General features: G+C 38.4%; 1 protein-coding gene across 6 annotated transcripts in view; it reads left to right on the top strand.

The window, feature by feature from the left end:
• The window catches only part of LOC113420591 (PH and SEC7 domain-containing protein 3), a 175,397-nt gene that overhangs the window by 111,221 nt on the left and 49,299 nt on the right, over nucleotides 1–14,877 (top strand). The window contains exon 1 of one of the 6 annotated variants that reach the window (XM_087957499.1): nucleotides 12,547–13,001. The exons of the other annotated variants lie outside the window; for them this stretch is intronic. Coding sequence (XP_087813625.1) covers nucleotides 12,843–13,001 — 159 coding nt within the window. The 5' untranslated portion in view covers nucleotides 12,547–12,842. Of the gene's footprint in view, nucleotides 1–12,546; nucleotides 13,002–14,877 lie in introns of those variants that run through there. 6 annotated transcript variants of the gene reach the window in all.

Here is a 14,877-nt window from a genome sequence, read left to right as displayed (position 1 = left end):
CTGGGTCTAGAATTTCGAGTCCGGTAGCATAAGGTATTCTGCAACGAGTAGATCTCTTGTGAAATATTTCTGGATTTTCTCAACAGTGTTAATATCAGATACGTAATGTGGGTTCCAGACTGATGAGCTGTATTCGAGTATTGGTCTAGCAAATGTTTTGTATGCTCTAGTTAGTAGTGTAATATTACCAGAGAAAAAGCTACATAGGATTAGGTTAACAACTCTTAATGCCTTTTTGGCTATGTAGTTACAGTGGGCTCTAGCACTTAGATCATTAGAGATGAGTACTCCAAGATCCTTGACAGAGTTTGGATCCTCAACAAGGTCTTGACTATTCAGCCTGTATTTTATTTTCTGATTTTTTTTGGCCAATATGTAAGACAGAGCGTTTATTTGTTGAGATTTGAAGTTTGTATTTGTTTGACCATTCTGATACATAGTCGAAGTCTTTTTGAAGGGTAGCAGTATTTTTCTGTGGTATTGAACAGCTTTACATCATCAGCGAAGAGAATGCAGTTGCTCTTGATATGATCACAGAGGTCATTTATGTAGAGTATGAAGAGAGTACATATTACATCATAGCACAATTAACCTCACATTGATACAATCAGTGCAATCATTAAGTCAGAAAGAACAGAGCAAAATTTCAGTGGTAACATGTTTAGGTTTATTGTCTCTTGATTCAGGAATTGTTTCTTCTCTGTGGTTGGTCTGCAGGATAGAAAGATCTTCTCCCTTGTGCAGTGCAGTATGGTTGTTTTATGACTTGTACTAATAGTTAAGCTGTTTAGTTTGTGATTTTACTGCAGGTGAAATAAGGGTAATGCAGTCTTTTTCCAGTCTGGTATCCTTCAAATGCAGGGTTGTACCAACAGATTTGCAATTCCAGGGTACCGAAAGCATATGAAGTTGAAGAATAACAAAGTTGGAAGGGACCTTGGAGGTCTTCTAGTCCAACCCCTTGCTTAGGCAGGAAACCCTATACCATTTCAGACAAACAGTTGTCTAATCTCTTCTTAAAAACTCCCAGTGTTGGAGCATTCACAACTTCTGGAGGCAAGTTGTTCCACTGATTAATTGTTCTAACGCCTAGGAAATGTCTCCTTGCTTCTCTCCTTGACTAGTTTCCACCCGCTGCTTCTTGTTCTGCCTTCAGGGGCTTTGTGGCGGCCCCTTAGATATTGGAACATTATCATATCACCCCTAGTCCTTCCCCCCTCCCCAATTAAATTAGACATACCCAATTCCTGCAGCTGTTCTTCATATGTTTGTTTCATCCTGATTCTTCACAAGAAGACTGTTATAAAGTTATCTGTATTGCAGAAACTCTGTAGAAACGGAAGCTTGCCTTGGACTTGGGGGACACTACAAAGCCAGTTTTATTCCTTCACTTCTTCACACACACACACACCTTTTTTTCTTTTTAAAGTGCTTCCCTTTTCTTTAAATTTGCTTTCTTTTTCTCCCTTAAGCTGAATGGCCTCTGGAGTTGGCAATAATGTAGGTGAAGCAACTACAGTAAAAGTGGAGACGAGAATCTGTAAAAGAATGCCTTTTTTCGTCGTGTCCACAAATATGTGGGTGGAAGTGACCTTGTTGATATTTTAAACTTAGACTTTCAAAATGCTTTTTAACAACATTCCTCATTAAAGGTACCAATGATTACTTGCTTAGCAACCATGGACTTGGAGAGGACTCCTCCGCTGTGTTGGTTGAGCAAAAACAGGAGGCATAAATGGGCAATTGGAAGAATGTAAGAAGAGGAGCACTGCAAGGATCTTTTTTGGATCCAATATTATTCAACATTTTATAAACTATTTAGAGTTAGGCATATCCAGTGAGATGGCAAAATTTGCAGATGGTTCAAAGCTATTTAAGGCGGCCAAGACAGAAATGGACTGTGAACAATTCCAAAGGGATCTGCCTACACCACTAAATGGCAGATGCAGTTCAGTGTCAGGAAATGTAAAGTAATGAGCTTTAGAGCTACCAATCCATGCTTCATTTATGAAATGATGAGGATTGAGCTGTCAGCATCTAGCAAGAAAGACATCTTGGAGTCATTGTAGATATTTCAGAGTAATCATCTACACAATATGCAACAATTTTAAAGGCCAGTTGCTGAGCGCCTAAAATAATGGTTACATGATCACTTGGGGGTTGGGGGGTTATATTGAAAATTTGAAACCAGGTCATAAATAGCTTTTGGGAAGGGAGTCTGTTCACTAAGTGACCAGTCGTAAGTCAAGGACTACCTGTATGTAATCAATATGTAGAGTCAGCTATCACAAGATGTGTTCTGTTGGTTTAGTTCGCTTGAAAGGGAAGTAGACAAATTCCTAGAAGACAAGTTTATTAGTGGCTACTAGCCTCAATAACTGACTACTACTTTCAGGCATGGGTAGGGTCCACCTTTACACACTAAGTCCATGAGACCAGCAAGGAAAAGGAGCAATATTTGGATTTCCTACTTCTAGAGGCATCTGGAGCAGTGGTGGGATTCAATTTTTTTTACTACCGGTTCTGTGGGCATGGCTTGGTGGGCATGGCAGGGGAAGGATACTGTAAAATCTCCAGTCAGAGGTGGGATTTGTTGGTTCTCCGAACTACTCAAAATTTCTGCTACCGGTTCCCCAGAACTGGTCAGAACCTGCTGAATACCACTTCTGAGGAGGACAGTGTAATGAGATAGACTGCTGACTATTATTCTCATTTCTCATGTTTTCTCATGTTTTCCAATGATCTTGTAAAATCTTCTGAGGAAGAAATATTTTATTTGAGGGAAACCGGAGGCAATATCTTTTCATTTGTATAGTAGTTACAGAACATTTTCCTCAAGGAAATCAGCCAGATTAGCAATATTATATAGACTATTTTAAATTAGCAAGATGGATTCTCTAATTTCAAATAAACTATGGGTTTTTTTGCGATTAAACTAGAAATTATTAGATTTAAAGGAAGGAAATGTATTTCCTTGAGGAATTCACAAACCCAATGATGAACCTTTTCTGTGTTTATAGTTAGAACTTGATAGAGCTCTATTATTTGGCCTGTAAAGTGTATTGGAGTGTACTTTTTTGTTGTGTCACTTGATTGTGTACTGTAATGGATTCTGCTTCTTTTGTTTTCATAGAAAGGAGAGCTCTTCTGAAGCTATAGGTAGAATTTCTCCAACTCTATATCACAGAGGCCATCTAAGATTTCTTTCAACCATGCAGGGCAGATTTTTAGACCACTGCCATAAGTTGACAACTTTGAGTATAGGATTCCATTCATCTAAGCTAATTTAGATATCCAGTTCAGCCTAATTTATACAAATGGCTTGGGAGACTTTCAAAGCATTGAGAAGACCTGGAGTGTGGTTACACAGAGGCATTTCAGTATCTTTAACCCTGCATGGTTAAGGATCTGTTCATCTTAATAATTGCCTCTCCCTAGAGTTATGGGAAACCCTAGTGATATGGGAAACCCTTTAACCTTCCTGTTTCGTATTTCAGGGGGAAATGTATATGGTTGGGCTATATATCCCATGCATTTAAATGGATATGGAACAAGGGTTATTTTGACTTTGTGTTGAAATATTTGAATAGATTTAAAAATATATAAACTGAACTGAATTGTTCCTTACAATATTATTTTTTTGAATCTTAACAATTCCTGTTCACAATCTATACATATTTTTGGATCCAAAAAAGGACATGCTAAATACATTCTTATCCTTATCATGTCATTTATATTTAGTTGACGCTGATTGTTATAATGTTGGCAGCTATTTTTTGAAACATATGCCTTGAAAGGCCTCAGACTATCTCTACATTTTGTAATTTAGCCTTCAAAACAAGAGTTTTCTATCCTCTTAAAAATGGTGTGTCTGATTCCAAAGTAGATTCAAATTTGTACTTTTTGAAGAATTTGCTCTTTTGAGAAGCACTTGGAAATGAAAAGTATGAAATTCAGGACACATTAAAATGTATTATTTGTACATCATTTGTTACAACTATGAAATTTGCTGCCACCATATGATGATTACCAACTAGGTTAGTTTTGAAGTTTAGACAAATTCATGGGAGGAACTACTGATGGTAATATTCTAATAGCGGAGTAGAATGCTTTTGAATATCATCTACAGAAAAAAAGACAAGAAAATCAGTAAAAGAATGTTTTTTCTGTCATGTTTCAGGCTTCCTGCTAATGGATTTTCCATAGGAATCTAATTGGCCACTATGGGATTCAATAGCTTTTGGTTGAAGCAGAAGTGTAATAATGTTCTTATAAGACTAAATGCAGATCTTGTATCATGTGTGCAAAAGCCTATATTAATTTGCAGGTCAGTAGGCTGCTGCTAAATTTTATATATATAAAATACGAGCACAACACAGAAGCCTGATGATGGCAGATGAGATTCTGCCGAAACGTTGCTACAACTTTAAAAGCACAACTATAATGACGTGGAAAAATACCCGAACAAAGTTAAATACCATATATATACATATATACATATATACATATATACATATATACATATATACATATATACATATATACATATATACATATATATAAAAATAAAAATAAAATGGTTGTTCATAAGGTAAGGATGCACTTTAAATTGTTTATTTTACATGGAAAAATCCATGGGTTTGTATTTATTTTAATGCCATCATTTTAATCCATTATGTGGTTACATGTGGGATTGTGTGGGCAATTCTGGTGATCTTCCTTAAAAGGGCATTAGCCCAGGAAAGTAGAAGTTAAACTGTTGGTGCTAAGACAGGAGAGTGATTTAGCGAGGTAGGGAAGGTGATAATAACAAAGCCAGAACAAAATTTTATTGATCTGCAAATGCACCCAGTAGCAACTTGTCTGATTTGCTTGGCTGCAAATCACCCATCCATGGTTTGCTTTAAGGAAGCTCTTAGGTGAATTCCGTATAACAGTTGCTTCCAGCTGGGAAGAAATCTGTAAATGTCTTTATTTAACAGACTTAAAGCAATCCATAACCTAATACTTTGCCGCCATGCTGCATAGGGAGTAGTGTTATTGGTTCTGTCTTTGGATAAGCCAGATTTTGTCTTAACCATGATGTAAAAATCTATTGTTAAGTTTTCACCCTTTTCCGAGGCATGCATAAGCAGTGGTTTCCTGGGGAGACAAAAATAATACCTCAGTTTTGGAATTCATTCACATTGGATGTTTTGGTAGAACTAATGTCGATATTTTTAAAAGGGAAGTAGGTATTATTGTGGAAAAGAGATTTAGCTAGCTAAATAGACATCTTGTGTTTAAAGGCATGGTTGTTAGTTTCTGTTGATGATTTTCTCAGAAGGATGTGATGTATGCAAATGCTGGTCTTGATAGGCCCCTGAGATGATCTAACTAGATTTCCCCCCCCCGCTTTTTATTTTAGAATGGAGTGCTATTCTGGACTTTTTTTCCCCCTAAGAAAGAAACATAATCAGCTCTTAAGTTGAAAAATATATTGATCAAATAAACCTGTATGCACAAACTAGAATTATTTCAAACCAAAGGCAAAGAAAATAGTGAATTGTTTTTTGTATATCAACCAAGTGCTTATCAGGACGTTTTTGTGTAATTAGCTGAAACTATCTGGTTTGCATTGGAAACCTCTTCGACTGCATATGCTTTAACAGTAGAATTGAAAGATGTTTGCTTAATTACAAACTAATTCATAATTAATCAAAAGCAAACCTGTTTAATTATTTATATCCTGCCTTTTAGAATAACCGTCCTCCCAAAATGATGTACAAACATTGTAAATAATGACAAATAAAAGTGCCTCAGAAGGTGGCAGCACTTGGCTTTCTTTGGTCTAAAAAGCTTATCCTAGGTTTAGTCTGGAAAGGCAAAACCAGCCAGAAGCAAACCATTATATACCACTGCCAAGAGAACTTCATGGGTGACTAGAAGATGAGCTTAACTCAAAGGTGGCTTTGCCTTTTAAAATAAGAATGTAATGAATCTGATTTGTAAAGGCCTCAAAAAACCTTTATGATTTTTCCAAGATAGCAATAGTGCTTAGATGTGTGTGTGTGTGTGTGTGTGTGTGTGTGTGTGTGTGTGTATATTCACTCACTCCACTCACAGCACTCTGAGTGGTTTACAAATGTCAGCATATTGCCCCCAACAATCTGGATCCTCATTTTACTGACCTCGGAAGGATGGGTCAACCTCAAGTCCATCAGGATCAAACACCAGACTGTGGGCAGAGTTAACCTGCAATGCTGCATTCTAACCTCTGTGCCTCCACAGTAGCAGCTATGGGGAGCGGGGTGGGGGGTGGGGAGAGAAGCTAGCTGAAAATGTTTTTGTAATGATGGTTGCCTGTCTTCCACAACTATCAAATGTCATTCTGAACATTTACACAAGTTCAACTGTCTTTAATGTCTTCCAAATGATCCTTCGACTTCTGCCTTGAGTACGAGCTATCTCTTATCCCTCCTAATGCCCCCTGTTAAAGCAGGTGTTGTGAATTACCATAGGATTGAGTGGATGATGCAACAAGTAATTGTGGCAATCAGGGACTATTAGAGCAATCCTTGTCTCATGACATCTAGTTGGTTTAGAGTCAATTAGCCATTGCCCTTGATAGACAATTCAGAATGGAAAATTGGACCCATTGTCAGGGTGTGAATCATCACTCTTAATGGTTCAAGGAACAGTAAATAGGCACGATTAGGTACGTATTTGAATTGGTAGCTTTTAATAAATGGAAAATGGGACTGCAAAAAGCCCACTAAAACACAGACCACTGAGTAGATATAGAGAAGATTGTTGGACCCCTGCTTTCTCAGAAAAAGATGACGTTTTATGCATTCCTTCTCTGTCAGTTAAAAGAGAGCCTGGTTACAATTGTCAAAGACTGAGCACAACTTTCTTGCCTCTGTGTTTGCAACAGGACACTCTTCTCATGGGAAAATCTGGCCCTCAGGTTCCTTGTCCTACTCTAAAGATGGTGATAGTTCAAAAAGATACCAATTTCTGCAACAAATCAAAATAACCATCTCCAATGTGACTATAAACAACTAGTTGTGAGCAGGAAAAATATCGACTAGCCAGATTTTAACTTAATTTGATGCTGGTAGAAGAACTGTAGGTTCTTAGAAACATTATCAGTATAAACTTTCTTAAACCCACCTCCCCCTTTCATTTAGAACAGTTTTCCAAGCAGCTTATGCATCAGTAAAGATACAATATCTCCTGTGTGGGAGATAGCTGATCAAGTTACCAGTGGGAAGTTGAGCCTTAGAAAGCTGTGAGTGTATCCAAGTAGGATATGATTCCAGGAAAACATTTATTGCATCTCATGAAAAGTTTACATTGTGTTGGTTTAGTTTTTGTTTTAGCTCTGCAAGTTATTCAGAGGTGGTTCTCAATGTAATTTTAGTTTGATCTTCAAAAATGAACATTTGATGCTCATTTCTTTTGTTTGTATAGTCTCCAATACCCAAATGCTGTATCTAAATATTGAGATTCCTAACTTCCATGTTCATGAACTGGGATCATGCTGTTACAATGTCCAAGATTTGATGATATAAGTTAGCCATTGATATTTTAAGAAACTCTACAGTAAACCCAGTGGAATAGCCGGGTTCTAACCATTGATAATTAGCTTCAAATCTCAGAATAGTTTGTTTCCACTGTTGAAAATGGAAAGAACTATCCCCTGTGTCCTTGCACACAGTAGGAAAAAGATTGCATCTGGCCTTTCCATGTAACTATAGATAGATATGCTGGTTGCAATATATCACTTTTTTCTTAACACCTGTCACAATGAGGTTCTTAGAGGGGCAATTGGTTTCTGTTTTCCTCCTCAAAATCCATATTTATTTGTATGAAATAGGAATAATGAACCAAAGCATATGTAAGCCCAAAGATACAAAAGTAGATTTGAAGTTCCAGTGTTTCTTAATTTGAAAAAATGCTGATATTGGAAGATAGGGTTACACTTGGAAGAGCTAAATTAGATAGCAAAGTGGAAGAGGTGAAGGATGGAATACAAGGAATCAAAGCAATAGAAATGAAGATTTTGCCAATAAAGGAGCAAGACAACAACAACAACAAAAACCTCAGGCCCCGCAGAGGTGAAAAGTCCAGAGGTGGACTTCAATTTTCAGAATTGCTGGCTGAGGAATTCCGGGAGTTGAAGTCCACAAGTATTATAGTTGCCAAGTTTGAGAACCTCTGCTCTATACTTACCAGGCCTTGTACCTGGAAGTTTTAAAGGAACACACACACACACACACACACAGAGAGAACCACCATGTGCAAGCGCATAAGAAAAAGTGCCCCCTTGTCAACTTCACTAGATAGATCAGATTAAGAAATCAACTCCACAGAAGGCTAAAATGACTTCTGTTGAAATTGATTATACTAACAGAATCTTGAAAGTTTGATTGTGGTGTACTTCTTTCTTCTTATAGCCTAATGACATAGGCTGGTGTCTGCCTCAGACACTTCTGGTAGTTACCTCATGGTTCTGGACTTAAAAATGCTTCAGCCCCTTTTGCCTAGGTAATTTTTGCCTAGGTTCCTGAATATTTCTGTCAAAGTCATCTTCCTTGCTCTCTATACCTGACGCACCACTTCTTTGACCAGAAGCTGGATTGAGGGATCATCATTATTTGATATTGATTCTTTAATTTCACAGCATATGAACAGACTTAATCATAGTTTCAACTGGGAAACCATGACCAAGCCAATTCTCAAAACACTAGAAAAACACATCTGCAAGAAAACAATGAAGTTTAGAGAGCACCAAGGACCCCTCCTTATTTATTTCTTGTTTTGTCAGGTCAGGAAAAGTTGCAATGAATCTTCTGAACACTGGCAAAAACAGTAGCTTAATTGATTTAGTTGAGGAGTCTGCAAAGAAGCTTTAGTTGACCTTTCAGTTTAGGTGCTCAAAGAAACAGCTTGTTTTCCAAAAGATTTATCTTTCACCTAAATGAAAAGTGTATTTCTTTTTGTGTATTTAAATCTCTGAGCTCCATTAAGTTCTCTTTCTTCTCCTTTCTAAAGCATAGAATTCTTTCACTTTCATCTTAGAAACATCACTGATTTATTGAAAATCAAATATATAATCCTATTTCTATATCTACATTTTAAGTAACTTAATCATATCTTAAAACATCCTTTCAAAGTAAGTTGCCCACCATATGTATTAGCATTGTAACTTCTAGAATTCTCAGCCAACATGGCTAATTATTGTTGTAATCCCAACCAATTTGGAGATTTGGAGAAAGTTAACTTCAGTGTTTACCATTGCATTGAAGAGTCCATGCTGAAAAGAATGCTGATGAAATCTTTTGAATGAGATTTCAGAATTCAACAAATATCTCTTATTTTTGTAGTCAACCATTCTTTGGTTTGCTTGGTTTGGGGTTGGTGATTGTATGAACCCAATAATTTTGGTTTATGTCATAATTAATCTTTGGAATATCAATGTGACTATGAAACCTTGTTTAGAGGATGTGTGAATTCAACTGGTAAACTTATATTTTCATTTTTGTCTCACAAAGAAAAATATGGAAATGATTGATGGTATGCTGAAAATATTCCTGTCCATATAGTAAAACACCAAAAACCAACTTTGTATTTAGTCTTAATTATTCTTGTCCTTATTTGCAGTCCAAATCCATTCACTACAGAATAATTCAAGGACTAATCTACCATACTGGTTCGGTACCAGCTGGGAGATGTATGTTTTTTGACTTACCAGTTTGGTGTTGAAAAAGCATGCTAAAAGAAATCAAGTATCTATGTCTCCTTATCCTAATCTAGCACCTTAATCACTATACCATGCTAGTATCATTGCCTAGTTAATGCAGAAGGGCTATAAGTGCACAATGAAACAATGTGTTTGTTCTTCAGCTGCCTTCTTGTAGAGCTTGGTGCTGTCTTGGAGCAAGGAAGAATGACTGGCCCAAGGCTACTCAGCTGGCTCTCATGCCTAAGGGAAGTCTTTATGCTTCTAATACAACTTCTTAACTATTGCAGCTCATTTCTCTCATAAGAAGCTGTGATGGCACAATGATTAGAATGCAGTATTGCAGGCTAATTCTGCCGACTGCCAGCAGTTCAATTCTCACTGGCTCAGGGTTGACTCAATCTTCCATCTTTCCAAAGTCGGTACAATGAAAACCCAGTTTGCTGAAGGCAATATGCTGGCTCTAAACTACTTTAGGGCTGTAAAGCACTGTGAAGCAGTATGTACAGTAAGTCCAAGTGCTATTGCTACCGTATTTGTATAGCCTCCCATTTATTCTATTCATTTATCCTGTAATAGTGTTAAGATATTTACAATATATTATTTCAAATGTAACCTGGTATCTGAATGTCTAAGCTATATAAAGGTGCCTGTTTTTATATTCTAGAGGTTACTTCTTGTGCTTCTCTGCATATGACACACATATACACAGGAAAATGGATGTAGCAAAATCTATTATCTGGAAAGATGCTTTTGGGCATTAGATGACTATTATATAGCACTAGAATTAAAATATAATTCCCACCTCTTCCTCTCCTACATTTTAACTTTTAGAAAGCCTGGCGTAGTGGGATGAATCTGGAAGAACTCAACCAAAATAATTTTAATGAATCAGTTGGTGCGCATTAACCAAAAGAAGAAGAGGGAGAAAGAAGGAAACATACTAAGAGCCTCCACACAAATAACAAACAGATCCATTGATTTGGCAATTAGTCTTAATAGGAACCCACTGAGTCAGTGAGGGGGTAACTCAAGCACCTGTCCTTCCTGGTTGTGGGGACTGTATTCCTGCAGACTAACTTTCTTCCTTTACCTATTTCAACCAGTGCTGCCAGCTGACTCTCCTTCTGTGCGCAGGCAGGGTGGAGTAGAGACGGTTCTCATCTGAGTTTGGTTGCTATGGTTACATGCAATCTGCCGTGTTCTGGGTCTCTAGGAACTAGAAATGATTGAGGGGAGGAGGACATGAGAACCTTTAGATAAACATTACCCACCCCCTTGATGGAAGAGCTCTCGATCAAATTCACTTCTCCTCTCGTGCAGGAGTTTGCCACTGGTAGCAGCCACTGGCAAAAGAGAACCAGAGTTGTAGAAGCAGCGTGCACCTATACCTCACAGCTTTGTCACTGACTGCTGATTGGAAGACAGAACTGACGGGGCTTCTCCCCCCCCCCACCTTATTCTCTGAACTTTACTTTGAGAGCAAGAGTTGTTGGCTGCCAAGAATGCATTTTTTGCTGGCTGGACTGAGATGAAATGCTGTTGGATGTGTGTGTGTGTGTGTGTGTGTGTTTGTATGTGGCATGTGTGAGAACGACCTGATGTCTCAGCTGATGAATCTAAAGAAATAAGAACTAGTCTAATTAATTTTTTTGCACTATTTGTTAATCCTTGCAAATCAAACTTTGAAAGGGTATAAAGGTAGAAAGAGGTACCCTGTAAATTAACTTAGCTAGACTCCCTTTTTTCTTTCCTCTTAATTTTTACTTTAGTTTAATTTTGCTTACTACAACTTACTCTTTTTCTGTACTTTGCACAAACTGCTTTCCCTTAAGTGGGACGGATGAATGGAGGCACATATTTTCTTCCACACGTTTGATGGATCCATACATATGTATCCACGTTAATAACTTTTCACCTCGCCTCAAAGCTAGAGCATTAAGTATCTGCTACAAACTCCAAATCCACTGCTTTATGCAAGGTGATCTGAGAATAAATCCCAATGAGAACAGCAGGACTTTAGCACAATGATGCCAGGATGGGGTCCCCCAGCTACGTGGGAAGGCAACTCTCGTCATTCTCATGCAGCGTGCCAAATTGGGAATTATGTCTGAAATACGCATCTGGTTGAGGAAGGCGGTCACTTCTTGGTAATCCCTACAAATGAGATAAAACCAACCATTTTCGCAAACCTGTCCCAGGACCAGGCTCTGAGGACATATTTTAGCAAAATGAAATTTGAGCTGGTGACTTTCCAATTGGTAGCTTGCTCAGTTTGCCGCTGTGCTACACAACTCCTCCTTGCTTACTTCCAGAAAAAAAGAAAAAAAGAAAACCATATGCCACAGAGGGCTTGAAAACAGTTCCTCTCCTTCTAATAAAGGATAGCATGGAATATCCTTAGGATCACTCCCCCCACACACACAAGCTCACCTCCCCTAAGCTGTTTAGAAAATCATCTAGCCGGTAGGGCTTGTTTAAAATTATTATTATTTCTTTCAATCCTCGAGGCTTTTCTTTGATTCATCTCTTATTTTATTTGAGCTCAGTTAATGCACTGTGACACGGCATTGCTGGAATTACAAGTGTAGTCTGTCTGTAGTCCAAAATGAATTACTTTTTACTTGGCTTTTTGCCATCTGCTCTGCTGTTTGAAACAGACACTCTTGAGTCCTCTGTGTCTGCCTGTTTCCCGCCCCCCCCCCCCCGTGTGTGTGTGTGTGTGTGTTGGAGCAGGATGGTGATATCTGCTGAGCAGTAAGGGAGCGTGGAGGGGTGGGGTTTCCACCCTTTTATATTTTTCAGCCAGTGACGTGAGCGGTGCCTTGAACAATCACGCTGCCTCAAAACACTGTAGTTGAAGATGCTTTGTGTGAGAGAGACTGTGTGTTTGTGTGTGGGGGTATGTGTGGTGGCGGTGGGGGAACCGGCTTGGTGCATCTTTAAGCAAATTGCTACCGCCTGAGCTTCACAGAGATTTCTCTCTTTCTAAAAATTACCCTGAAGAGAATTTTTTTTTTTTTAAAGAAAAAGGGGTTCCTCGTTACTCTCAGTCTCCCCTGATACTTTTATAGATACCAAATTCTATAGAAGATCATTTATTTACTTTGCCGATATGATTGGAGTTAATAGTGTGCAGAGTACCAGCAAAGTCCGGGTGAGAGCTACAGGTTCAGTCAAATATCCACGCGAAGACCCCGTCTGGCGGCAAACCCACCGCTCAAAGTCCATGAAAATTTCCAACTCCACGGAGTTTTCTGCTAAGGATGCTAAGGTAAATGAATAGATTGTATGGACGTATGGATGCATATAGATTGCCTCCATATTTGTGGCAATTTTAGAAGGGGTGGGCCAGTAGTATTATCTAAGTTGATAGTATCTTTTTTGGGGAAAAAACAAAAAACCTTGAAAGCATTCCTTAAAAATTGCTTTGGGGAAGGAATCACCTGGAAGGGGAGGGAGGGGTGTAAAAAAAATTTTTTTTAAAGGTGCTAGATAGATTTTCAGAGCGCTTCACAAAACGTACCTGCATTGCATTGCATTGCCCTGGTAGGTAGGTGGGTGGGTGGGTGGGTGACAGAGGGAGGGAAATAAATCCCTCCAGGCACGTATACACCAAAATCTTCCATAGATTGAATGGAGATTCCTTTCCCTTCTCCCGTGGTATGGCTTTGTGTGAGTGGGCTGTATGATTCAGGTGGTATTTTTATAGATAGCAGAGGTCTCACTATTGCAATGAAACATTCATTTTTTACATTTGATGTTTTTATATGAATGGGATTTTTTTTTAAAAAATTGTCACCTCTGTATTGTGTTTGTCACCGTAGATATTATCAAGCTGGCTCCATCTACCTGCCTCAGGAGCTACTTGAAGTGCTTTTAAAGCGTCATAGTGTGTTCATTTTAGCTGTGTGTGTGGGGAGGGGTTCCTTTTAAAGCAACAATATTTTAAGAGTTCAGTCCATATAACTTGGATATCTTTAAAGAGATTGATTCTCAGTTTGACCATTTCCCCGTCTGTCTCTTCCCTTTCACTGCAACATGCTACTAATGTTTCACAAGTATGCTAGTACGGAGGTGCTATAACCTGTGAATCTGCAACATTGCGAATAAGATGCAAAGAGGCTCTTAATGCTCTATAAAAACGCAGGAGGGTTTATGCACCTGTTCTCTTTTCTCTCATTTGTTCCTTCCTTCTGGGTTTGATACTACCATCCGAGTGCCATGTTCTAAAAGGTCACTTCACATCAGAAGCCCACAAATTGGGATAAGATAGGTGTCGAAATTTTGGAGAACTGTAGGCATCTGTAACATTGCTGTATTTGTTCTATCGTAATTCTCCAAGAAATGCATTAAACCTTTCTTGCTCCTTTGCAGGGAGGGGAAAGGAGTGGAATTCTCAAGGTAGCTTACATGTTCGTAGATGTTCAGTTTGCTGGTGAATTCTTCACCCTACCAAGCAGTGTAATTAGAATAAAAATAAATAGTACGGTAACGCCTGCATCTTGTGGCAACATCTAATTAGTTTGCAGGAACTGAATAGTATAATTAGGTGAATCGGATTGATAACCGAAGCTTAGCAGGTTTACTTGGATGACTGACTCCCGCCTCCCAAAGAGGATTTCAAATGATTCCACTCAAATTTTAGAAGTATTCCTAGGAAAAAAAGCAGTTTGCGTTAATGACAGATTACGTGTTGTGAAGGCAAAAGGGTCTCACTCTAGTGTCTGGGAACTCAAAGTAAAACTGAAAAGACTTTCGTCCTGAAACTCGGCAGAGTGTTTGCCAGTGAATATCAGAAGCAGTGGGCTGGGTGGATCAAAGATCTGACAAAATAAGGCAGTTTCCTACATTAATAATTAAGTGCCTTTAATTAAGTGCCACCAGTTTTGGCCCCACCCCTTTTTCTGAGAGAAGACCAAAGCTGGCTGATTGGGATGCTGATCTTGTTGCTTAACCCAACTCACACATGTTATCACTCTCTATCATAACAACATCACAGGTTATTCCTCACAGATGAAATTTTCATATAATTTGACGTCATTTCAAGCAGGTACTTTTTAATCCAGGGCTGTTCACTCACACAGCAGATTAAAATTAAATGTCATGTTCCGGAGAGGCAGACGTCGTCTTCTTCTTCTTTTTTTTTT

This window comes from Notechis scutatus, chromosome 2 (genome assembly GCF_049901735.1).
Source record: "Notechis scutatus isolate UNSWTSFEM ecotype Mainland chromosome 2, rNotScu1.2, whole genome shotgun sequence".
In the NCBI taxonomy this organism is placed as follows: Eukaryota; Metazoa; Chordata; class Lepidosauria; order Squamata; family Elapidae; genus Notechis; species Notechis scutatus.
This window is presented reverse-complemented; position numbering and strand designations above follow the sequence as displayed.